At 47.5% G+C, this 24613-nt stretch overlaps 1 protein-coding gene across 1 annotated transcript in view; it reads left to right on the forward strand.

The window, feature by feature from the left end:
• The first annotated feature begins 394 nt into the window (after window positions 1–394).
• Window positions 395–24613, forward strand: part of RANBP10 (RAN binding protein 10) — a 66635-nt gene continuing 42416 nt past the window's right edge. Inside the window, exons 1-2 of the mRNA XM_029202995.1 lie at window positions 395–738; window positions 1522–1633. Coding sequence (XP_029058828.1) covers window positions 504–738; window positions 1522–1633 — 347 coding nt within the window. The 5' untranslated portion in view covers window positions 395–503. The remainder of the gene's footprint in view (window positions 739–1521; window positions 1634–24613) is intronic.

A 24613-nucleotide genomic window follows, 5' to 3' on the forward strand; every position in this document is an offset into this window, starting at 1 on the left:
TCAGGATTGTGCCACGCCTCCGAGCCCCGCACCCGCGGGCTGGGAGGAAGGCCAAGTAGCAAAGGTGGACTCGAACCGGGAATAGGGTCTCCTCAGAGTCAGTCACTATAGCGGATATGACCCTAGCGACCAGAACTGAGGCAGGGAGATAAACGGAGGCCATGGGGGAGGGAGGTGAACTGAGAGGCCGGAGCCGCGTTGCCAGCGGGAATTGTAGTTTTCGGTGTCCCAGTGTCTCAGCCGAGCAGGCTTATGGCTGAGCGGGTTTGTACTACATCTCCCAGAGATCCTTACGAGCCCAAGCTGGTCCTCCCCTGGAGAGCTCTGCATTGTGGGAAGTGGAGTCCAAAATGTGGCGAGGCATAGTGGTGTCGAAGGAGAGGTGCCAGACTGGGACTCGGTTTCCCTGCGGCCCAGGTTGGCTCGCTGGCCATTGGCTGAAAGAGGCGGATCTGGTCCCGCTTTTCCCTGCCCCCAGTGACACAATAGCAGCTCCCTCCAAGATGGCGGCGGCGACGGCGGACCTGGGAGCTGGGAACCTGCAGGTTGGAGACTCCTCCGGCGGGGGCACTGGATGCGGGCTGCCGTCCCCAGGGGAGCAGGAACTGAGCCGGCGCCTGCAGCGCCTGTATCCCGCGGTCAACCAGCACGAGACGCCGCTGCCGCGTTCCTGGAGCCCCAAGGACAAGTACAACTACATCGGCCTCTCCCAGGGCAACCTTCGCGTCCACTACAAAGGTATTGGCCTGTTTGGTCGCAGGGGGAGAAGGCCAGAGCGTCTGCGGGGTGGGTGTGCTGCCCAGCCCGTGCTCCATCACGTCCCTTACCCAGCTCGAGTGCTCCGGCTTGGGCCTTAGTTCCTGCGGGGTGTCTAGGGTGGTGGGGCTGACCAGGCCAAGGATTGACTGCCTAGTCTGCTCTGCCCTGAGACATCTGATGTCAGGAGAACCGCAGCAGGTGTCCAAACCCAGTGCTGGGGTGGACATTCTTCTCAGGGCCTTCCTGCTTCTTTTGGGGTACCTCCGACTCGAGCTAGGCCCTTCACCACTGCTTAGTTTCATAAGTGTCTGAAGAAAGGGGTGGTCACATCCCCTCCATTAGCCAGAGGCCCATGAGCTTGCTCACCTGCCAGACATCCCAGACAAGGCCTAGGGTTCTGCGCTAAAGTTGTGGGGGCGTCTTCCAGGGCTGCCTCTTCCTCCCCTAGTCTTCCAAGTGGGCTGCCTGTATCTTGGAGAGTCTGCCAGCAGCACTAGGGAATCTCTCACATATGCACCCACATTGCATGTACCCTCCTGTGGTTTGAATGGCAGTGTCTCAGGCAGAGCTGCTATTCTCAGGAGGAGGTGAGCCAAAGGTGGGAGGTTTATGTGTTTGCTCAGTTGTTTTCTAATTATTCCTTGGACTATGCAAGGGCTTTCTCTGGCCATGGAGGGGTGAAGTTGCCATGGAGCAGAGAAGAATGAGGCTTCCATTTGCATTTCCTTCTGCTGAAATTTCTTCCTTGCCCTCTTCTATTAGGTCATGGCAAAAATCACAAAGATGCAGCCTCAGTGCGTGCCACCCACCCCATACCTGCTGCCTGTGGCATTTATTACTTTGAGGTGAAGATTGTCAGCAAAGGAAGAGATGGGTAAGCCCCTCCTGACCACATTCTTTCCCCCAACACTGAACTGTTCCCTGTGGTCAGAGTTTGAGGTCTCCTGGTTGACACCTGTGACTGGTGTGAGCTGCTGAGCTGCATTGGTCTGGGCTGCAAAGGGTTGAATAGCGGATACCTCTGTTACCTGGCTGTGGGCATGGCCTGGTCTAAGCAGCAGCTTTTGATGACAAATAGGTACATTTTATAGAGGAGGAGCTTCTCTTTAGTGATAGTGTAATGAGATACATCAACAGGTCAGGGAAACAAATAACAAGTTTACATTAACAAATCAGCGTCCAGAATGGAGTTCCCCCACTGTTGTGTGGTGTTTGTGACTTCCCTCCTTTCACACTCTTGCTGTATTCAAGGTTCCTTTTTATGGCATTTAGTCATGGTAGAGGCCCTTGTAGACTTCAAAGGGATAGTAGAGTCTTTGCAGCATTCATCAAAGCTGTGGCAGCCACTGGTCTGTCATCTTAGGGTAAACAGCATGCACATGGTCAGAATCAGATGAGCTTGCTACTCATAAACTTGTTTTTCAGTCCAGGGACTTGAACACCAGTTGGATCAGCTTTAGGAAGGTCCTCATTAAAGTCAGCATTAGGGAGGCTCCCTATTTTAGGGTGATCCAAGCAGATACAGGAAATCATAGGGGAGATTTTTCATTTTTCTTCCTTTTCTTCTCCTAGTCTCCCTTTTTTTCTGGCTGTTGTCACAAAGCAGGTGTTTAAGTTATGAAATAACATAATTTTAGCTGCTTTGGAAAGGTTTTCCTCATCAGACCTTAGGTCTGGTGTGGGTAGTTTGTGAACCCCACCAACGACCTTCCTTCCAACCCTGATGTGTGTTCTTGAGCATTCAGAATACTTCCTCTCTCCTAGAGACTGTTCCCCTTGTGGTACATGCAAAATGCCTGGCCAAGGGGCTCTGCTGGGGGCAATACTGCTGGAATTGGAGCTTTGCCTGCTTCTTCAGTGAAGTTGTAACATCTTTGCCGGGCAGGGCTCTGTGGTTGTGGGTAGGTCATGGGGCTTTGATCTCCTTGTCTGTACTCTGGGGAGCTAGGCCAGCATCTAAGCTACCTGTAATCCCAGAATTCTATGATTCTGAAGTTCTGATTGTGGCAAGCTATTGCATCTTTTACTTTTATCCCCATGTAGAGCATTTACAGGTAGGAAGTTTATATTATTGGAGGGCTTTAAATCTTCTATTTTCCCTTTCCACCATCTGATAAAAGCGCATGTATTTAATGTGCTTGAACTAGTGTGAATGAGAACAGCCTCTTAAAACACACACTGCAAAAATAGTTACAGTATAGACTGAAATGTTGGTGCTGCAGTCTCATATTGCCAAAGAAATGGAGGGACATTTCCTAAACTTGTAGGGAGGAAAATGGATTATTTTCTCCAGAGTCCTTAATCGTAGATAACAGCGAGCTAATAAAAGACAAGAACGGTTTTTGAGAGGGTCTCTACATTTCAGTTTAAATGTGGAGACCTGGGTTCCTTCACCTGGCTTTTAACATTTCAGTTATAAGTGGATCTTGCTGGAAAAGGCCCTGTATCTTGTTAGATTGCCTTACTATAGGTATTGCCTGCAAATCCAAAGAAAGTTGAGCATCTTTTCCCAACTTTCTCAGCATTTTTACATGAGGTAAATATAGCTGTTAAGCTGACCTGGAAATCTCAGTTTTAGAAAAGTTCCAGGTCATGTATGCTTGTGGTGGCCTGCTTCAGTTGGCCACTGTCAGAGGAAAGGTGTGTGAATGTCACCTATGGCCTCTTTATGGAATCCCTGAAAGCCTTCCCATGTGGCTAAGATATAGCCAGATGGGCCAGGTGTGGTTTTCAGGAGGCCAAGGGCAGTTCCAGGGCAGACAGTGATCAGCTTGTTTCCTGTTTCCCATCAGTGTTGAAGGTGTTTGCTCCATGACCCAGGTGTTAACCGGTCATGTAGCTTTCCTGTATTATTTAGTTCCATCCTCATGGCATCTCTGGAAAGTGGCTGGAGCAGATGATGGTGTACCTGTTCTGTGGGTGAGCCCTGAGCCCCTGGGATGTTTGGTGACCTGCCCTGGCTGTGGGGCTTAGGGTGCAGCGGAGTAGCCTAACTTGTCAGATGCCCTCACCTGATCCCAGACACGTGTGTCCACGCTGCTGCTGCCTTTCCCTGTTGCATTCCTTCCCTGGGTAGAGTGAGGGAATGTCCAGTTGGATTCTTAGGGGATCACAGTGTTCTTAGGGGACAGAGCTGAAAGGTGCTTCGTGCTGAGTGGGCCCAGACTGACTTATGTGCTCTGCACTGGGCTTGACTGACTTACCATCCCATTGAATCTGTAAACTTGTTTTTCTGTAGATTTGAGTACAGGCCTCCTTTGTAAAAGGTGTTTATGAACCCAGTTGTCAGTGTCATTGTTTTCCAGAAAGGCCTTTGTTCTGACGATGTCTTTTGTAGCAGAACACACTAAGCTCGTCTAATTAGAGAGGTTTCATTTCAAGGGTTATACTGATTCATACCTTCTGTGTGCCAGGTGCATGCTAGGTACAGGGAGAACAACAATAAAGCCTGCACAGGCCAGCCTTATCCTCAGAGAGCCTCTGGCCTATTCTGTAGAGAGTCCACTGAAAGGGTCTCTACAAGAGGAGGCAGAGCCTGGGTATGGTTTTGAGGGATGAGTAGGAGTTTCTCAGCAGGTGAGGCCTGTTGGGCCTAAAATGAGCCTGGTTGGTAAACTGGCTTGACATCTCTGTGCCGGGCTTTCTGGGCACTCCTCAAATATAAGGGAGAGCTGGAGAAGGAGGGGTTATGTTTGAGCTAAGAGCCAGGCTTAGACTGATGGGCTTCAGCTGCATTTGCCGAGTCACCAGAGCTGGGAACCCCAGGAGCAGATCTGGTGGGGTGAGGAGACATCAGAGCCCTGCCACTGGTGCCAGGAGATAAGGGCATCTGGGTTGATCTTGTTAGGAAGCCAAGGAGGCCCTGAAACTGAGGGTCCCTGGGGAAATGACATGCTCAGGCAGAGTTCATGGACCTTTGGGTGTCTCCAGCTCTTAGTGATGACACATGGAGGGTGTGGCTGACTAGGCTGACAGATGCTCCAGTGTGACCCTCAAAATAGACTGTAACATCATCCCAGCAGTGGCGGCGGTGGTGGCCTCCTGACATGTGATGGGTGGCTCTACCCAAGAACAGCAAGCCTGGGCTAGAGCACTGGATGGAGCTGCAGGGGTGGGATGCGGACGCTTTCCTCTCCTCTGCATCTGGTGCTCAGGCCCAAGCCCTGTGGCCCTTTGGCCACAGCCAGCCTGCCTTTCCTTTCACTTGCAGCCAGCTTCCTTTGGCCAGGCAGTAATGTGCTCATCCATTAATTCTCCACATGACAACGAGGCACCCATTGTTTTGTCCCAGGCCCAGACCTGGGCCCCAGGAGCACAGGCCTGAGGCCTATCTAGAGAGGAGGCAGATAGGCCTGTGCACATGACCTCACAGGCTGGTGTAGGAAAAGCCCATCCATGGTGTGTGCTGTACCCAAGGGTGGCCCAGAGGTTGGACTTCCTCCTGTACCTGAGAGTCTGGGGAAAGCTTCATATAAGAGGTGATGATGCTGAATCTGGAAGGGTAGGTTGGAGGGTTCCAGATGGACAAAGTGAGAAGCGACGCTCTAGATGAAAGGAACAGTGCATCAAAGACGTGGAAGACAGAGCATGAGTTAGGCAGGGGCCAGGTCAGAAATACCTTATGTGCTTTTTCCAGAGAGCTTGGGCTTATCCTGAGGGCAGTAGCGATATACGAGGACTTTGGATCTGCCTGCACTTTTGTTATTTATTTATTTACTTGGCTGCTTGGGGTCTCAGTTGGGGCATGCGGGATCTTTAGTTGTGGCGTGTGAGATCCAGTTCCCTGACCAGGGATCGATCCCAGGCCCCCTGCTTTGGGAGCACGGAGTCTCAACCACTGGACCACCAGGGAAGTCCCCTGCCTGCACTTTTGAGAGTGGATAGGGGAGAAGAAACTCTGCTGGTTTGGTTCAGCCAGGCCCCTCTGGCTGAGATTCCTGTCCGGTGCAGGCCAGTGGCTTTATTTTTATTTTATTTTAAAGAATTATTTATTTATTTATTCATTCATTCATTCATTCATTGGCTGCATTGGGTCTTCGTTGCTGCGTGTGGACTTTCTCTAGTTGCGGTGAGCAGGGGCTACTCTTTGTTGTCTCTTGTTGCAGAGCACGGGCTCTAGGCGCGTGGGCTTCAGTAGTTGTGGCTCGCGAGCTCTAGAGCGCAGGCTCAGTAGTTGTGGCACATGGGCTTCGTTGCTCCACGGCATGTGGGATCTTCCCGGACCAGGGCTCGAACCCGTGTCCCCTGCATTGGCAGGCGGATTCTTAGCCACTGTGCCACCAGGGAAGCCCTGGGCCAGTGACTTTAGGTCCTTGACTCTGGGCATGGCTTTCCTATAGCAGTTGTCTCTTCTCTCTCTTGGTTGGCCTTTCTCCTGTATGGTGGGATGCATAGGTAGGATGTTGAAGACTGGTAGCCAGAGTGGCTTCTTGGAGGTGAAAGGCGTCTGTGTGTGGCTGGTATTCTCTGGTACTCTGGTTTTGTTAAGTCCCATTTGAAAGACAACATTGTCCATGATTTTTCATGGAGACTCAGAGATCCACTCACCCAGTTAAGATCTCACCTGCCATGTTTCTGGTTTGCAGAGCTACTTGAGCGCAGGTCCTCCAGTCTAGAGACAGCTTGTGGCTGGCCTCTCACCCTGGGAACCCCACTCCAGTCTCTGTGCCTTGTACAGTGCTGTTGAGAAATTTGGTGCTCATCTGTGGACCTGGAGAAGGCCTGTCCTGCCAGCTCTGAGAAGTATGTGCTGTCTTTGCCCAAGGCAGGTACAAACAGTGATCATGCCCTGTTCTCACCGACATCCCCCCAGTGCTCATGGCCTCAGGGGCAGATGCTGAGCTGTGGGCAGCATCTCTCCCTAGTAACACATTGCACTGTTTCTGGAGATGTGGTGTATTGGGGCTCTGGAGCAGCTTGGAGTGTTGTATTGCTTACCTGTATTGGGGGTTAAAGCCCAGGTCTAGTTGGGTGGGTGTACTGAGGTGCAGCTCTGGCCTAGAGTGAGAGGACTGGAGTCCACATGGCATCCTCTTTTCTGGTAAGACCTGTTACTGCCCTGAGCACATCTGGGCTTCCCTGAGACCTCCCTGCCCACTGTATGTCACCACCCAGGCTCCAACTTCGAGGTGAGAGTGAGGAGTATGGCGTCTTTCTTCATAAATGGGGACTTTCTTGGTCAAGGATCAGCCTCTAGAGAAATTCCTAAAATTCACTTCACGCCTACCCCTCCCCTACCCCACCCCCATTATTTTTTGTTCTCGGGAATGTTTGGTCTTTTCTTTTCTTTTTGGGGGCCACACCGTGCAGCTTGCGGGATCTTAGTTCCCTGACCAGAGATCAAACCCGGGCCCCCTGCGGTGGAAGCGCAGAGTCCTAACCACCGGACCACCAGGGAATTCCCTGGTCTTTTCCCTAGATGAGTCACCAGGTAAGGGAGATTCCCTGTTAGAGGGGCAGCAGGGAGCTCATCAGAGTGGAGCACAGGAGGCTGGTCTCAGCAGCTCTGCATGGCAGGCACTGTGTGCCATCCTATTCTGGGACCATTGGGAGGGAATCAAGGGCCCAGAGTGGGTGGTCAGAGGTTAGAAGGAAGAGACCGATCACTAGGAGAGGGGTGGATAACACCGTGTCAAAATGCAAGGATGTTCCTCTGCCTCCCTAGAAATTTTGTTTAAAATCCACAAAAAATGTCTTTCTAGCTCTAGGATCCTTGGTGTTCTGTTGTAATTGAATTGTGAGGTTGTGACTCTTGCTAGAAATGAGACAAGGGGACTTGGTGCTGGAACAGGGCCCAGCCCCCTGCCATGAAGGAGCCAGTGAAAGATGCTCTGGACTGTGTAGGGAAGTGGGGGAGGGGTAAGTCTTAGCATTCCTTGTACACTCTCTTCCTCTCCTACCTCTTGGACCTTAGAGATGGCCTGGGATTCAGGGAAGTTTAGGTTATGGATGACAAGTGTCAAGGCTCAAATAACCCCATTGTCCACTCAGCTTGCATGGCAAATGTTACGGATTGATAGCGGCATTTGTTCTTGTTCAGACAGAGCCCCAGATGTTTTCTCACTGCACAATGCACCAGGCAGCTGCTATCTTTTGGTCAGAGTTGCATCATGAGACAAAACCTACTTACTGGTCCTCAGGGCAGAGACAATTTAAGATGAGAAGAGGTGGAGAGAGGAGAAGGGCAGTTGTGCCCAGATGGTCCAAGGGCTCAGCTTGTCTCTTCTAGAGGACATTGCCGAGGCAGAGCTGAACCGAGAGGAAAGAAGTAGAGGGGATGGTTTGCTGAGCAGAACTGGTTATAACCTGGTCTGCAAAACCATGTGTCTGAAATTGGCATGGGCTATTTTATAGAATGCTCTCTTTTAATATCAACTGTTGTGTGAGGAGTTTATTGGTAGTTACATTTGCCTTGCCTTTTTTTTTATTTTTAATAAATTTATTTTTTTATTTTTAGCTGTGTTGGGTCTTCGTTTCTGTGCGAGGGCTTTCCCTAGTTGCTGTGAGCGGGGGCCACTCTTCATTGTGGTGCGCGGGCCTCTCACTATTGTGGCCTCTCTTGTTGCAGAGCACAGGCTCCGGATGCGCAGGCTCAGCAGCCGTGGCTCACGGGCCCAGCCGCTCCGTGCCATGTGGGATCTTCTCAGACCAGGGCTCGAACCCGTGTCCCCTGCAATGGCAGGCAGATTCTCAACCACTGCGCCACCAGGGAAGCCCAGGCTTGCCTTTTTTTTTTTTAACCAAAATGTATTTTTATTTTACCTATAATTTTTTTTTAAACTGTAAAGGAATACATTCGCTCTTGTAACACCTGACATGGTGTACATTTTAAAAATATCAATAGATAGCAGAAGGGACAGAGAGATGCAGGTTTAAACAAATCCAGGTTATTGCCATTATGTATGTTATATCATTTGAGACTAGTGCAGAAAACAGAAACGATTCCAGATATTTTAAGCAGGAAGGGGTTTATTACATGGAATTTGATGCTTTCAAAATCATTAGGACTTAGTTTCCATGTAATGGTAGGTTACTTGAATAAGACCCCGTGCTGAGAATAATGAAAGATGCTAAGTTACAAACCAGCAAACTCAAGGCCAGTTTCTGGATGAACACCTGTAACTAGAGAACACCTGTAACTAATTAAGGGTAATATCTGAGTACCTAAGAGCATTTGCTGTGTCCACACTGAGCTCTGCTCCAGCTTTATAATTACACAGGGCCAGAGAGGTTGGGGTCCAAAGCTTACGGGATGTGGGGTCTGGTGGGAACCCTCTCACGTTCAGGTGGGGTGCCAGTTGGTTATACCCTCTAGTTAAGGGCAGTGTCTTTGGTTTTGGAATGTGGTAAGCTCTGGAAATTTTCAAGGCTTGGTACCTGAGTTTCCCAGGAGATTCTTTAGGGAAGGAGCCAGAATGCAGGGTTGTGAATAAGCTGCCTAGGGCCACTCATGGGGGCTGTTCCTCCCCTTCCTGTCTTGTGGACTCTCTGGGTGTTTTGATGGTGCTGGTGGTAGTGTATGCATGAGTGTCTCCAGACCCACATTCAGAACCACCTTCCTCTCTGCAAGCATATCCTGTCTCATGGTCCCTTCGCCTTCAGGCTTGCTCTTTCTTGGATGGTACCGGGTTGGGCCCGTTCATCTAATACCCTTCCTCTCAGTGGGGGGGCCTGCACATAATTGGGCTCAGTGCGTGACTGGGTGGCTTCCTGGTAGAGGGGCAGGGTTGGGGTGCGGCTGCTAGAGGAGCAGCTTGTACACAGTAGCTGGTGTCATGAAGGACTGTGGCTTTAAGCAGGTCCGTCAGACCAGGAAGTAAAATCCCCAGCATCAAATATTAGCCCTCGTTTCAAACCTAAATGTCAGTTGGTGTTTCTCCTGAAATGTCTCCCAGGGACCGTTTTGTAACCACGACCTCAGAGATCCCCTCTGTTGTGGAGGCTGTTGATTTCTTATCTGGGGCAGGTTCTGACAGAGACAAGATTGCCAGTCTTGCGAGCTGCGGCTTACGTGTTAGATGTTAAGAGGAAACTGTCCGATGAGATTCCAGTAGCTCCTTGGGGGGTCTGAGGCAGGGGACGGGGCAGTGGTGACTGGCCCTTTGACCTGAGAGGGTTGACGGCAGAGCTTACCCTCCTGCAGCCCCCGAGAGCCATCTCAGCCCTGAGGCTGAGGAGCTTGTCTCTTCTCTCCTCTTTGTCACTTCCTACCAGAGCTCTGTGAGCCTGGAGACGTTCAATTGATGGAACTTAAATTAAAAATGTTCAGGCAATTCCCTGGTGGTCCAGTGGTTAGGACTTGGCACTTTCACTGCCAGGGCCCTAGTTGGATCCCTGGTTGGGGAACTAAGATCCCGCAAGCCTTGTGGCACAGCCAAAAAAAAAAAGTTCAGGTCCCGTAATCATTGGCAACATTTGTTAAAAGTGTCTATGGGCTTGCCAGTCCATAAAATCCACCTTCCCTCTAAGGAGAAATGGATGAAAAGTAAAAAGAGTTAGTTCTGTGTTCTTCACTCTTGTCATCTGCTGTGTGCTTATGGTGAGGGACTTCTTTCTTCTGGCCCTGACATGAGGCCAGGATACTCTGATGCTTTCCACTGAGCTCTGCCAAGCCCTACTTGTCTTGTCCGGAAAAGCCAGATGAGGCTAATGCTGGCCTGCAGGGCCATAGGGGTGTTTTTGGTGACACTGTGTGTGTGTGTGTGTGTGTGTGTGTGTGTATGTATGTATGGTAAAATAAATATAAAACGTACCATTTTAGCCATTTTTAAAAAATAAATTTATTTATTTTTGGCTGCGTTGGGTCTCTGTTGCTGTGTGCGGGCTTTCTCTAGTTGTGGTGAGCGGGGGCTACTCTTCTTTGCAGTGCGTGGGCTTCTAATTGTGGTGGCTTCTCTTGCTGCGGAGCACGGGCTCTAGGCGCGAGGGCTTCAGTAGTTGTGGCACGTGGGCTTAGTTGCTCTGTGGCATGTGGGATCTTCCTGGACCAGGGATTGAACCCGTGTCCCCTGCACTGGCAGGCAGATTCTTAACCACTGCGCCACCAGGGAAGTGACCATCTTTTCAGTTCTTTTGAGTGTACACTTAAGAATTGCTTGATTAGCATTCCATGGCGGTCCAGTGGTTGGGGCTCTGTGCTTCCACTGCAGGGGGCCTGGGTTAGATCCCTGGTCAGGGAACTAGGATCCTACAAGCCCCTTGGTATGGCCAAAAAAAAAAAAAAAAAAAAAGAATTGCTTGATTGTTCCATGTTTAACTTTTTGAGGAATCACCAAACGATTTTCCAAAGCAGCTATACAATTTTATATCCCCACCAGCAATGTGTGACGTTTCTAATTTCTCTACATCCTCACCAACAACTTATTTCCTTCTTTCTTCCTCCCTCCCTTCCTCATCCTAGGTGTGAATTAGTATCTCATTTTGGTTTTGGTTTGCAGTTCCTAATGACTAGTAACGTTGAGCATATTTTCATGTATTTATTGGCCATTTGTATATCTTCTTTGGCGATACAAATGTCTATTCAAGTCCTTTGGCTATTTTATAATTGTTTGTCTTTTTGTTGTTGAGTTGTAGGAATTCTATATATATTTTGAATAGTAGATCCTTATAGGATATATGAATTGGAAATATGTTCTCCCATTCTCTAGTTTGTCTTTTCACTTTTTTTTTTTGCCTCGCTGGGCAGCTTGTGGATTCTCAGTTCCCTGACCAGGGATCAAACCCGTGCCCCCTGCGGTGGGAGTGTGGAGTCCTAACCACTGTACCACCAGGGAATTCCCTCTTTTCACTTTCTTGATAATGACCTTTGATGCATAAAAGTTTTAATTTTGATGAAGTCCAGTTCATCTATTTTTTTCTTTTGGTGCTCATGCTTTTGGTATCATATCTAAGAATCCATGGCCTAAACCAAGGTCATGAATCTTTTCCCCTATGTTATCTTCTAAGAGTTTTATGGTTTTAGCTCTTGTATTATGATCATTGATCCGTTTTGAGTTAATTTTTATTTAAGGTATGAAGTAGAAATCCAGTTGTCCCAGCACCAATTGTTGAAGAGACTACTCTTTCCCCATTGAATGGACTTAGCATCCTTGTTGAAAGTAATTCAGCTGTATAAATTTATTTCTGGACTTTTACTTCTATTCTACTAGTCTATATGTCTACCTATGCCAGTACCACACTGTTTTGATTACTGTAGTTTTGTAGTAAGTTTTGAAATTGGGAAGTATGAATCCTTTAACTTTGTTCTTTCTTCAAGATTGTTTTAGCTACTTGGGATCCCTTGCAAGTCCATATGGATTTTGAGGACTGACTTTTCCATTTCTACAAAAAAGACTGTTGGAATTTTGGTAGGGATTGTGTTGAATCTGTAAATCAATTTAGAGTATATTAACAGTACTCTCCATCTTAACAATATTAAGCTTTCCAGTCCATGAACATGGGATGTCTTTCCATTTATTTTTGTCTTCTTTAATTTCTTTTAGCAATGTTTTATAATTTTTTGTATACAAACCTTTTATCTCCTTGGTTAAATTTATTCCTAAGGGTTTTCTTGTTTGTTTCTTTGTTTGTTTTGATGCTATTGTAAATGGAATTGTTTTCTTAATTTTCTCCTTCGATTGTTCAGTGTTAGTATATTGAAACTGCTTCTTGTGTGTTGATTTTGCATCCTGCGACTTTGCTATTTATTAGCTAGTTTATTAGGTCTAGTAAGCTTTCTGTGTATTGTTTGGGACTTTCTATATATAGGATTTTCTAGATATAGGATCATGTCATCTGCAAATAGAGGTAGTTTTACTTATTCCTTTCCAATTTTTATGCTTTTTATTTCTTTTTCTTGTCTAATCGGTCTGAGTAGAACTTCCAGTACAGTGTTGAATAGCAGTGGTGAAAGGTGGACATCCTTGTATTGTTCCTCATCTTAGGGTAAAAACTTTCAGTCTTTCACCATTGGGTATGTTGGCTGTGAGTTTTTCGTAAGTGCCCTTTATCATGTTGAGGAAGTTCCCTTTTGTTCCCAGTTTTCTGAGTGTTTTTATCATGAAGGGATGCTGGATTTTTCAAATGCTTTTTCTGTCAATTGAGATGATCGTGTGGTTTTCTTTTTCCTTCTTTCTGTTAATGCGGTTTATTATATTGATTGATTTTATTTTTTTCCTTTGGCTGCATTGAGTCTTCATTGCTGCGTGTGGGCTTTCTCTAGTTGCGGTGAGTGGGGGCTACTCTTCGTTGCGGTACGTGGGCTTCTCATTACAGTGGCTTCTCTTGTCGCGTAGCACGGGCTCTAGGCACGCAGGCTTCAGTAGTTGCAGCACGTGGGCTCAGTAGTTGTGGCACGCGGGCCCTAGAGCACGCTGGCTTCAGTAGTTGTGACGCATGGGCTCAGTAGTTGCGATGCGTGGGCTCTAGGGCACGCGGGCTTCAATAGTTGTGGCTTGCGGCCCCTAGAGCACAGGCTCAGTAGTTGTGGCGCATGGGCTTAAGTTGCTCCACAGCACGTGGGATCTTCTTGGACCAGGGCTCGAACCCACGTCCCCTGCATTGGCAGGCGGATTCTTTTTTTTTTTTTTGCAGTACGCGGGCCTCTCACCAATGTGGCCTCTCCCGCCGCGGAGCACAGGCTCTGGACGCGCAGGCTCAGCAGCCATGGCTCACAGGCCCAGCCGCTCCGCGGCATGTGGGATCTTCCCGGACCGGGGCACGAACCTGTGTCCCCTGCATCGGCAGGCAGACTCTCAACCACTGCGCCACCAGGGAAGCCCCAGGCGGATTCTTAACCACTGCGCCAGGAAGTGCCTTGATTGATTTTCTTGTGTTAAATTGCCCTTGATTTCCTGGCATAAATCTCACTTGGTCGTGATATTAATCCTTTTAATGATGTTGAATTTGGTTTGCTATAGTTTTGTTGAGGATTTGTGCATCTCTCTTCAGAAGGTATATTGATCTATAATTTCCTTTTCTTTTGATGTCTTCTTGATGGCTTTTTGATTGCTGTTCCAGGGTCTGCCCCATCTTGGTCTTGGAACTGGGTACAACACATTTGCAACAGTACCCAGACATTATTCTGCCAAGAACCGAAGTCTCTAGGCCAGAGCTGGAAAGGTGCTTAGGAGCCCGTTTAGTCCAGCCTCTCTTCTTCTGATAGGGAACCTGAGATGTGGGGTGAAATCAAAGACCCACAGTCCTGAGTTAGGCTGCAGTGTCTGAGACCAGGCTTCAGAGTCTGGGATGTTATCTCTGGAGCCCTGCCGCAAAGTGTCCCTGTCACTTTAAAACTCTTCAGGGTCTTCTCTTCAGGAGGCAGGAAGGGAATGTCAGACTTGTTGCCAAAGAGGTTCCTTGCGTGGAGCGCTCCAAGCTATCTCTGAGGACCAGGTGGGGGATTACAGCAAAGGGGTGGTCTCCTCCCTCCAGGCCTTGCTGTATATCTTCGAAGGGTGTGAGTCCAGAGGCCTGCTTTCTAAGGTCCTGTCCTCTGTCTACCCCTAGGCCTGCCTGGGTCATGGAAGACTCTCCAGTCAATTAGAGCTGTGCTGAGGCTGTGTCACTTCAGCGGGGTCTCCTGAGGGTCTCCTCTGGGTTATGCTTGGGATGCACCAGGAGCCCCACCTCCTCTACTGAGCATGGATTTTGACCATTTCTTGCTGTTTCTGAAGGTGTGCTCTTCTGATGCAGATTCAGCCCTCCTGTCAAGGCTCAGGGAAGTGAGTATACTGAGGAGCTGACCATGAAGACCAGGTCCCTCATTGCGTCTCTCTGGCATTGAAATGTTGCCCTGGGACAATCCAGGGAGAGTCTGATGGGTGAGAGCCAGCAACCTCCTCAGTATGCAGCCATCAGCTGGCTCTTGAAAATGATTTTTCTATGATTATCAAAGTAATTTATGTTAATTGTAGAAAATCTGGAAAACTAAAGAGAAAAAGGAAGAATCTAAGCTGACTGGAACATGCTCGCAACTCTCTGCGTGACTGCAGTGGTTTCAGCAGACTGTTGCTTTTGTGGGAGAGTCAGCAGAGGCGGATGGAGGGCAGCACGGACCCCAGAAACGACCAGTCCATTCTCAAGGCTGGTCATTTTCCAGGGCCCTGGTTTGGACCTGCTGCCTCAGGGTGGACCTGGCTGTGTGGTCAGCCGAGGGCCACTGCTGCTGCTGCTGCTCTTCTCTCCTGCTCTCTGGGAGATCCTGACCCAGCCCTCTTCTCTCTGGAGCCTGACAGAGAGGCGGAGTCACTCTTCTAGCCCATGTTGTGGTTTTTGCGGTGAAGAGTAGAGACTGAGAAGGTAGAGGCCGACTCATGGCCTCTCTGCCATGAGAGCTCGTCTGTTGTCCCTCTACACTTACTGGCTGTTTCACCTCTCTGACAAATGCTATTTTCTATTTTGCTACCATATTAGAAGAAAGGAGTAAATCAGATGGGTTTACCTTACTTTCACTCATTTTATGGGGTAAATAACTGTTCCCCCAAGCTTCTCAGATATATCCTGCTACTTGAAAAGAAAGCCCTAGTGGAGATGTGAAGTGTGGGGAACTAAGCTCTGTCTGTGCCTGTCACCAGCTTGGGGAGTGAGAGCCCTTGTTGCGTCCCTCCCAGGAGACCATGGCAGCCTGTGTCTGTTAGTGTTCCTAGCATTGCCTGACCCATTACCAAGAAGGAAGCAAATGCTCACCTTCTTTCTCCTTGGCAGTCCCATGTAAACAGGCATTTGTTTTTAGATGTCCCAAGATCCAGGCCTTCAAGGATGGCCTACTTTCCTTTACCAGATTCCAATACTAGAAGAGCCTCCAGTGCATGAACTAGAGGACAGTGGGGTTGTCCACTCATTTCAGTGGCTGCCCTGAGGGCTCTCTGGATTCATGGTGATAGCTGAGGAAGCAGACTCTGACAGGCCAAGTGATGTGCCCTTGGGCACATGGTGAAGAGGTGATTTGAATCTGGGTTTGTCCAATATATTTGCTCTGATACAGGTATGTTTCCTATTCAGCTGTTTGTGCACAGTGTAAAGGCCTGGAGCAGAGCTGGAGCAAGGCTGCTACTGACAGGCACTTAGGCTCCAAACTTTCCAAGTACGTCTCAGAATTGCCCTTTCTTTGGTGACTGGTTGTGTTGGGATGTGTCCTGGGCAGCTCCTCCCCCACCCAGTAAGTTCACCTTATTCTAAAGAACACTTGGCTCTCTCCACATCTTGCCATCCCACTGTTTCTTTCCTTGTCCAGCCTTGTCATCTTCCACTGGGATGATTTTGGTAGCCTCTAGTTTTGCCTCTTCAATCCATTTTTCAAATATCAGATGTTTGATCAGTTGCGCCCTTTCTTAAACCCTTTCTGCAGCTTCCCAATGACCTCCCATGAAGTTCAAACTCCTTAAGCTAGCATGCAGGCTGTGTGTGAATAGCTTGTTTCCGGCTCCAGCTTTGGCTCTTTTTAGGTCTACCCAAGCTGTGACCCAGCCACACTGAACTCTTCTCACTTCCTTGACCACGGGGCTGCTTTCTTGCCTCTACGCCTCAGCACATTCTGTTGCTTCTGCATGGAACAAGCTCCTTTTTTTTCCCCCTCATCTCCTTTACTAGGTCTTGGCTCAGCCTTCGCTTCCTCTGGGAACCCCCCACTCATTGCACCCTGATTCTCTGGCCCACCCCTGACTTGGCACTGGAAACTGTTCCAGGGCAGGGAATCCACCCTTGTGTCCCCAGCGCTGTACTAGGCACAGAAGATCTTTGTGGAATGGGTGACTACAGAGGCCTCTATGAAGAGACATTTATCACACCTGTTTTTACAACTTTAGCAAGGACCCAACAGCAGCAAACAACCCATTCATTTTCAAGTGCCACCAGAGATCAACGGAGGGGAGGCAGCGTCTTAACATCATTCTTCCTGCTTCTTAGATCCAAAGGTGAACATACTTGGGTTTGGGTTTTTTTTCCTTATTGTTTTGCCTCATTCATGGCAGCCTATCGGAGAGCTGCGACCACATCAGTCCAGGACCTGGCAAGGCACTACACATGTTACTCATTGGTGATTTTTCTTTTTAATAAATTTATTTATTTACGTATTTATTTTTGGCTGTGTTGGGTCTTCATTGCTGTGGGCGGGCTTTCTCTAGTTGAGGCGAGTGGGGGCTCTTCTTCATTGCGGTGTGCGGGTTTCTCATTGCGGTGGCTTCTCTTGCTGTGGAGCACAGGCTCTAGGCACGTGGGCTTCAGTAGTTGTGGCTCACAGACTCCAGAGCGCAGGCTCAGTAGTTGTGGAGCATAGGCTTAGTTGCTCCGCGGCATGTGGGATCTTCCCGGACCAGGGGTCAAACCCATGTCCTCTGCATTGGCAGGCGGATTCTTAACCACTGCGCCACCAGGAAAGTCCCCTCATTGGTGATTGAGAGGAAACCTCAGGTCTTACCTAGATTTTTTGTGAGTGGATGGAGAAGTGAACTTCCCTTGTGCCTGTTATGTCACTAGGTCTGTTGTTGTAAGTCATTTAATTTCACAGTGCTGAAGTCCAATGTCAGCAAGAGGGGAGAATAGTACTGGGGATGTTGTGGCTGAGTTCAGAGCTCACTTATCTGTCATATAGCTCTGTCATGACCTCATACCACCTAGAAGCTGAGGTTCCCATTGAAATGTGGCTGGGAGAGAGCCTGTGACTTTGGTGATAAAATTCTTTACCAACCTGTGAATGGATGAACCCTAGGCGTTTGTTGAATGTCCATTATTTGCCCAGCACTGCACTTGAGTCTTGCTTTTCCTCTGAGGGCTGGAGGCTCCAGCCCATAGCCCCAGCATCCTGAGGTGGGCAGCAGACACAGCACCTGTTCTCCCCACTGTGGCACGAGACGTAGGGTAGGAGCCTGCAGACTTAGACTCCATCTATTGTCCTTGTTTGTCTGGGTTGAGGGATTGATGTTTGGGAGATATCAGAACCAAATAAACTCATATTCACATGCTGGGTTTTTGGCCAGAGATGACACCTTGGAAAAGGCAGGTAAAGATATTATCTCCCTGGACCCTAAATGACCAAGCTTGAAGAGAGGAAAAGACTTTATGTAATAACAAATGTTATAATTGGTGGTAGTGGGCTTGAACCTTTTTTTTTTAAACAGTTGTTCTGATATGTGTTCATTTATTTTATTGTGGTAAAATATAAATACATAACATAAAATTTACCATTTTAATCATTTTTAAGTGTACAGTTCAGTGGCCTTAAGTACATTAACATTGTTGTACAACCATCACCATCATCTGTCTCCAGAACTTTTTCCATCTTGCCAAACTGAAACTCTGTACCCATTAAACAATAACTCCCAATTCTCCCCTCCCCCTAGACCCTGGCAACCACCATTCTTTCTGTTTTTATGAATTTTATTTCATTTAGCATAGTGTCCTCAAGGTTCATCCATGTTGTAGCATTTGTCCGAATTTCTTTCCTTTTTACGGCTGTATAATATTCCATTGTGTGTATATACCATATTCTGTTTATCCACTCATCAACAGAAACTTTCTACCCGTTAAAAAACAAAAATTCAACTGGTGAATTTGAAGATTTAATTGGCTTTATTCAAGGGTTCATGAATTGGGCAACATCGCATTTACCAAGTAGAGAGATACTCCTTCCAAGGGGTTGTACAAAATGAAAGGTTTTTATCTGGCAGAAGGAGGGTGGGGCAAGAAAGTTATTAGCAAAAGAAAAGAAAGGATTGTTTTAGGCAGGACATCTTTTGCAGGAAGGGAATGGTGGGGTTTTATCATGCAGATTACCTCAGTAGTGCTAATCAGGAAATTTCAGATTGATTGTTTAAAGGTCACATTCCTGAGAGAGGTTCAAAGTGCAATTAATTTTTTTTAAAATTAATTAATTAATTAATTTTTGGCTGTGTTCCGTCGTCGTTGCTGTGTGCGGGCTTTCTCTAGTTGCGGTGAGTGGGGGCTGCTCTTTGTTGCAGTGCATGGGCTTCTCATTGTCCTGGCTTCTCTTGTTGCAGAGCACGGGCTCTAGGTGCACAGGCTTCAGTAGTTGTGGCGCACAGGCTTAGTTGCTACGCGGCATGTGGGGATCTTCCCAGACCAGGGCTCCAACCCGGGTCCCCTGCGTTGGCAGGCAGATTCTTAACCACTGCGCCACCAGGGAAGCCCTAATTTTTTTTTTGCGGTACGCGAGCCTCTCACCGTTGCGGCCCCTCCCGCTGCGGAGCACAGGCTCCCGACGCGCAGGCCCAACGGCCACGGCCCACTGGCCCAGCTGCTCCGCGGCTCGTGGGACCCTCCCGGACCGGGGCACGAACCCGCGTCCCCCGCATCGGCAGGTGGACCCCCAACCACCGCGCCACCAGGGAAGCCCTACTTTTTTTTTTTAATTGGGGTATAGTTGATGTGCAGTGAAGTCTTGGTTTGCTGTCCTAGGGGCAGATAACTCCATTTTGGTCTTGTTATTTCTTTTTAATACACCTTTGGCTGATTGTGAATAAAGCCACTATGAATCTGGGTGTCCAGATACCTGTTAGAATTCTGCTTTCAATTCTTTTGGGTATATGCCCAGAAGTGGAATTGTTGGATCTTATGGTAATTCTGTGTTTGAATTGCCATATAATTAACTGCCATACTGTTTTCCACAGTGGCTGCACCATTAATACACATGGGTTTCAGTTTCTCTACATCCTCACTAATACTTGTTATTTTCTGGTTTTTTGATAATAACCATACTAAAGGGTGTGAAATGGTATCTCATTGTGGTTTTGATGTGTGTTTCCTAACAATTAGCGATGCTGAGCATCTTTTCATGTGCTGATTGGCCATGTGTATCTCTTGTTTATTCAAGTTGCCCATTTTAATAGAGTGGCTTGTTTTTTTGTTGTTGATTGTAAGAGTTCTTTGTATATCCTGGATATTAAACCCTTATCAGGTATATGATTTGCAAATATTTTTCCCATTTCTTTGGTTGCTTTTCACTGTGTTGACAGTCCTTTGATGTACAAAAGTTAGATGTAGTCCAATTTATTTTTTCTTTTGTTGCCTGTGCTTTGGGTGTCCAAAGAATCCAGGAAATCATTGCCAATTCCAATGTCATAAAGCTTTTCTCCTCTGTTTTCTTCAAAGAGTTTTATAGTTTTAGGTTTTACATTTAGGTCTTTGATCCATTCTGAGTTAATTTTGCATATGGTGTATGGTAAGGGTCTCCAACTTCCTTCTATTTTTGTTGTTTTTTTTAATAAATTTATTTTATTTATTTTTGGTTGCGTTGGGTCTTTGTTGCTGTGCGAGGGCTTTCTCTAGTTGTGGCGAACAGGGGCTACTCTTCGTTGCAGTGCACGGGCTTCTCATTGTGGTGGTTTCTCTTGTTGTGGAGCACGGGCTCTAGGTGTGCAGGGTTCAGTAGTTGTGGCCCGTGGGCTCTAGAGCGCAGGGTTAGTAGTTGTGGCGCATGGGCTTAGTTGCTCTATGGCATGTGGGATCTTCCCGGACTAGGGCTCGAACATGTGTCCCCTGCATTGGCAGGCGGATTCTTAACCACTGCGCCACCAGGGAAGCCCCAACTTCATTCTTTTTTTTTTTTTTTTTTACGGTATGCGGGCCTCTCACTATTGCGGCCTCTCCCATTGTGGAGCACAGGCTCCGGACGCGCAGGTTCAGCGGCCATGGCTCACAGGCCCAGCCGCTCCGCAACATGCGGGATCCTTTCGGACCGGGGCACGAACCCGTGTCCCCTGCATCGGCAGGCGGACTCTCAACCACTGCGCCACCAGGGAAGCCCCCAACTTCGTTCTTTTGCATGTGGATATCCAATTGTCCCAGCACCAGTTGTATATCTATTTGTATATCCACATGTCCCATTTGTTGAAAAGACTATCACTTTCGCATCGAATCGTCTTGGCATCTTTATTGAAATCAGTTGACCACATATAGGAGAGTTTATTTCTGGGTTCTTAATTTAATTTAATTTATTTATTTATTTTGGCTGCATTAGGTCTTCGTTGCTGTGCGTGGGCTTTCTCTAGTTGGGGCAGGCGGGGCCTACTCTTCATTTTGGTGCACAGGCTTCTCATTATGGTGGCTTCTCTTGTTGCGGAACATGGGCTCTAGGCGCCCGGGCTTCAGTAGTTGTGATGCGTGGGCTCAGTAGTTGTGGAGTATGGGCTTAGTTGCTTGCGGCATGTGGGATCTTCCCAGACCAGGGATCGAACCTGTGTCCCCTGAATTGGCAGGCGGATTCTTAACTACTACACCACCAGGGAAGTCCCCAACTTTTCTTTTCCCAAATGGATGGCATTGATTCTGTATATTGCTTTGGGTAGTATTGACATCTTAACAATATTGTCTTCCAGTCCGTGAACACAGATGTCTTTCCATTTATTTGTTTCTTTTTACTTATTTATTTAAATATTTAAATATTTGGCTGTGCTGGGTCTTATTTGCAGCATGTGGGATCTAGTTCCCTGACCAAGGACCGAACCCGGGCCCCCTGCATTGGGAGTGTGGAGTCTTAGCCACTGGACCAACAGGGAAGTCCCTGTGTCTTTTTGAAAATTTATTTATTTATAAAATTTTATTTATTTATTTATTAGCTGTGCCGCATGGCTTGCTGGTTCTTAGTTCCCTGACGAGGGATCAAACCCCGGGCCCCAACAGTGAAAGCCCTGAGTCCTAACCACTGGATTGCCAGGGAATTTCCTATTTCTGTCTTCTAAAATTTCAGCAACATTTTAGTTTTTAGTGTACAAGCTTTTTGCCTTCTTGGTAAAGTTAATTCCTAAGTATTTTATTTTTTTTGATGCTATTGTAAATGGAATTATTTTCTTGATTTCTTTTTTCCTTTGTTCAGTGTTTATGTTGAAGCACAACTGCTTTTTGTGTGTTGATTTTGTATCCTGTGACTTTGCTGAATTTGTTTGTTAGTACTAACAGTTTTTTGTGGAATATAGGATTCCTACATATAGGATCATGTCATCTGTGAACAGAGATAGTTTTACCTATTCCTTTCCAATTTGGATACCTTTTATTTCTTTTTCTTGTCTACTTGCTTTGGCTAGAACTTCTAATACTCTGTTGAATAGAAGTGGCGAAAGCAGGCATCTTTGTCCTGTTCCTGATCTTAGAGGAAAAGTTCTCATTCTTTCACCATTGGATATGATGTTAGCTGTGGGTTTCTCATATAAGGCCTTCCTTTTATTATGTTGAGATAGTTTCCTTTTATGCCTAGTTTGTTGAGTGTCTTTGAGAAGTAATTTAATATACCGTACAATTCACTCACAGTGTACAATTCACTGTTTTTTTAGTATATTCACAGTGTCCTTATAGTTTTTTTTCTGCTCTTTGCTGATCTTAGACTGGTTGGTTAACAGTTTTTAAGTGTATGAAGACTTGCTGGAAGGCTGCATCTTTTTGTAATTTTAGAACATCATACTTTTGGAAAAGACTTAATATCATCCAATGTTTGAAAAATTGGGACTCATTCCCTTTGAACACTGACTTAGCTTGACCTCATATTAACATGCAACTTAGGCTTCTGTGGGGCAGCTCCCTGTGTCATTGACACTCACGGGGGCATGACATCCAAGTGTGGGTATTGGTCTCCTCTGTGTGCTCTACCCTTAGCTTATCTACTCAGATTCTCAAGTTGACCCTGGGGTTTGAACAGAGGCTCCCAGGACATCCACTGGTAAACACTGTCCCACCTGTGGGGCAGAGTCTACAGGGAGGTGTTGAGGGCTAACTGCTGGAGATAGAAGAGGCTTCCCCTATACAGAGACATAAGCAACTTGTGTTTGAGTGCATGTGCCTTAGTAGTTCCCTGTTCCCATGGGAAGTTGTGGAACCAGAGCTCTGTTGCTGGTGGCCAAGCATACTCTTCCTGGATGACCCTTGACCTCCCCTATTTGCAGTAGCCTTAAGCAGTTGGGGGTCACCCAGGAAGCACATGTGCTTCAAACACAAGCCCTCATCTTAGTGTCAGGAAACCTGTATGCCAGGGATGGGATCACATGTGATGTTGGGCAGAGGCCAGGCCCCTCTAAACAGGGCAGGATAAGTGGCCTGGCATCCAAGTCAGGAAAACTCCTGGCTATGTTGCATTTGCATATGTTGATTGATGACTGCAGGGGCAGTTGGGGTAATTTGCTGCTTGGTCAGCTGTGGTGTAAAGGGAATGGAGACCAACTTTTGGCAGCATCTTCCACGTAAAGTAAGGAAGCTGATTATTTGGGCTGCTGTTTTTCTGGGCAAATGTGCAGGTTTTAGTCTAATGGGAATCCTGCCAGCAGGCTTACACAGCTTCTGCTCCTGATGGTCCTTGAAGGTCCCCTCCTGGCAGGAGGTAGCAGGCAGTTTGAGAGTCTTTTGAACCATGGGAGTCATTCTTTGAAGTGCTATTCTTTTCCCTTTTCTCCTTTCTCTTCCCTCTCCTTTCCCCTAACCCCTTCAGGCCAGTTATTCGGCTGCTGCTATGTGTTGATGCTGTCGTTTCCTGGGTCCTGCCCAGCAAGATGGGGGGTAGCTGGTTTCAGGGGAAAATGGGTGGGTCAGAGCCTTCCTCCCTGCTCTCCAACACCCAGTTGTGCAGCTGGCCAGAGAAGGGCAAAGGGGCATTTGCTGCAGGTGGAAGGCTCGCAGCTTCAGGAGCACCACGTTGTGAGGACTCTGGTAGTGTTAGGAAACAGGTACCTAAGGTGCATGGAACATGCCAGGAGAGAAAAAGAATGGCCCAAGGTGGGGAAATGTATGTAAAATGGTTTCTTGCAGAATTACAACAGGGAACAATTAGAATGTAAATGTAAGCTACTTGGAAATGGTCAAAATAAGGCAACCCCGTGTAATTGCTTTTTTAAAAATACATTTTTTATTGTGGTAAAATATACGTCACATAAATTTTATCACTTTTACTATTTTTAAGTGAACAGTTCAGTGGCATTAAGCTCATTCACATTGTTTTTATTTACTTATTTATTTTTGGTTGCATTGGGTCTTCGTTGCTGCACATGGGCTTCCTCTAGTTGCGGCGAGCGGGGTCTACTCTTCTTTGCCGTTGCACGGGCTTCTCGTTGCGGTGGCTTCTCTTGTTGCGAAGCACAGGCTCTAGGCACATGGGCTTCAATAGTTGCAGCACGCAGGCTCAGTAGTTGTGGCACACAGCCCTAGAACGCGTGGGCTTCAGTAGTTGCAGCGTGTGGGCTCTAGAGCGCAGGCTCAGTAGTTGTGGCACATGGGCTTAGATGCTCCGCGGCATGTGGGATTTTCCCGGACCAGAGATCAAACCCGTGTCCCCTGCATTGGCAGGCAGATTCTTAACCACTGCGCCACGAGGGAAGTCCTTATTCACATTGTTAATGCAACCGTAAAGTTACCCCTTAGCCGTCTTGGTTGGGGTAACCGTAAAGTTACCCCACGCCGTCTTGGTGTTTTCAATATTGTGAGCTTCTCAACTACCTCTTGATGCTCATATGTGGTTAATTCAGGCATCATGTGTGGGTTTCTACTATTTTACACTTAGATAGTGTTGACTTGTTTCTCTTATTTCTAAGTTCTTGGGGAAATAACTCACTGTTTCTTTGTACACTACAAATATTTAGACTAAAAAACCCTGTTCATTTCCTTTTCTGACCTGCCCTCTCATGAGTGCCACTGAGATATCTTTGACAGAGTTGCCCAGCATGGGTCCCACCTGGCTGTAGCTGCCTAAATTGTTTAGGTACCTGGGTGGGAAGAGTACGGGGTGGGTCTCTGGGGCCTCACACACCACCACCTTCAGCTTTGGATGACTGAGGAGACCAGTGGTGAATGGATAGGGCAAGGGTAATGAATTTGGAGACCCCAGAGAAGAAGCCCTGTGTGAGGGGTCTTTACGATCCTATATGGATCCAGCTGGCTTTACTTC

The sequence above is a fragment of the Monodon monoceros genome, unplaced genomic scaffold (genome assembly GCF_005190385.1).
Source record: "Monodon monoceros isolate NGI ecotype Baffin Bay Population unplaced genomic scaffold, NGI_Narwhal_1 Super_Scaffold_10, whole genome shotgun sequence".
Lineage (NCBI taxonomy): Eukaryota > Metazoa > Chordata > Mammalia > Artiodactyla > Monodontidae > Monodon > Monodon monoceros.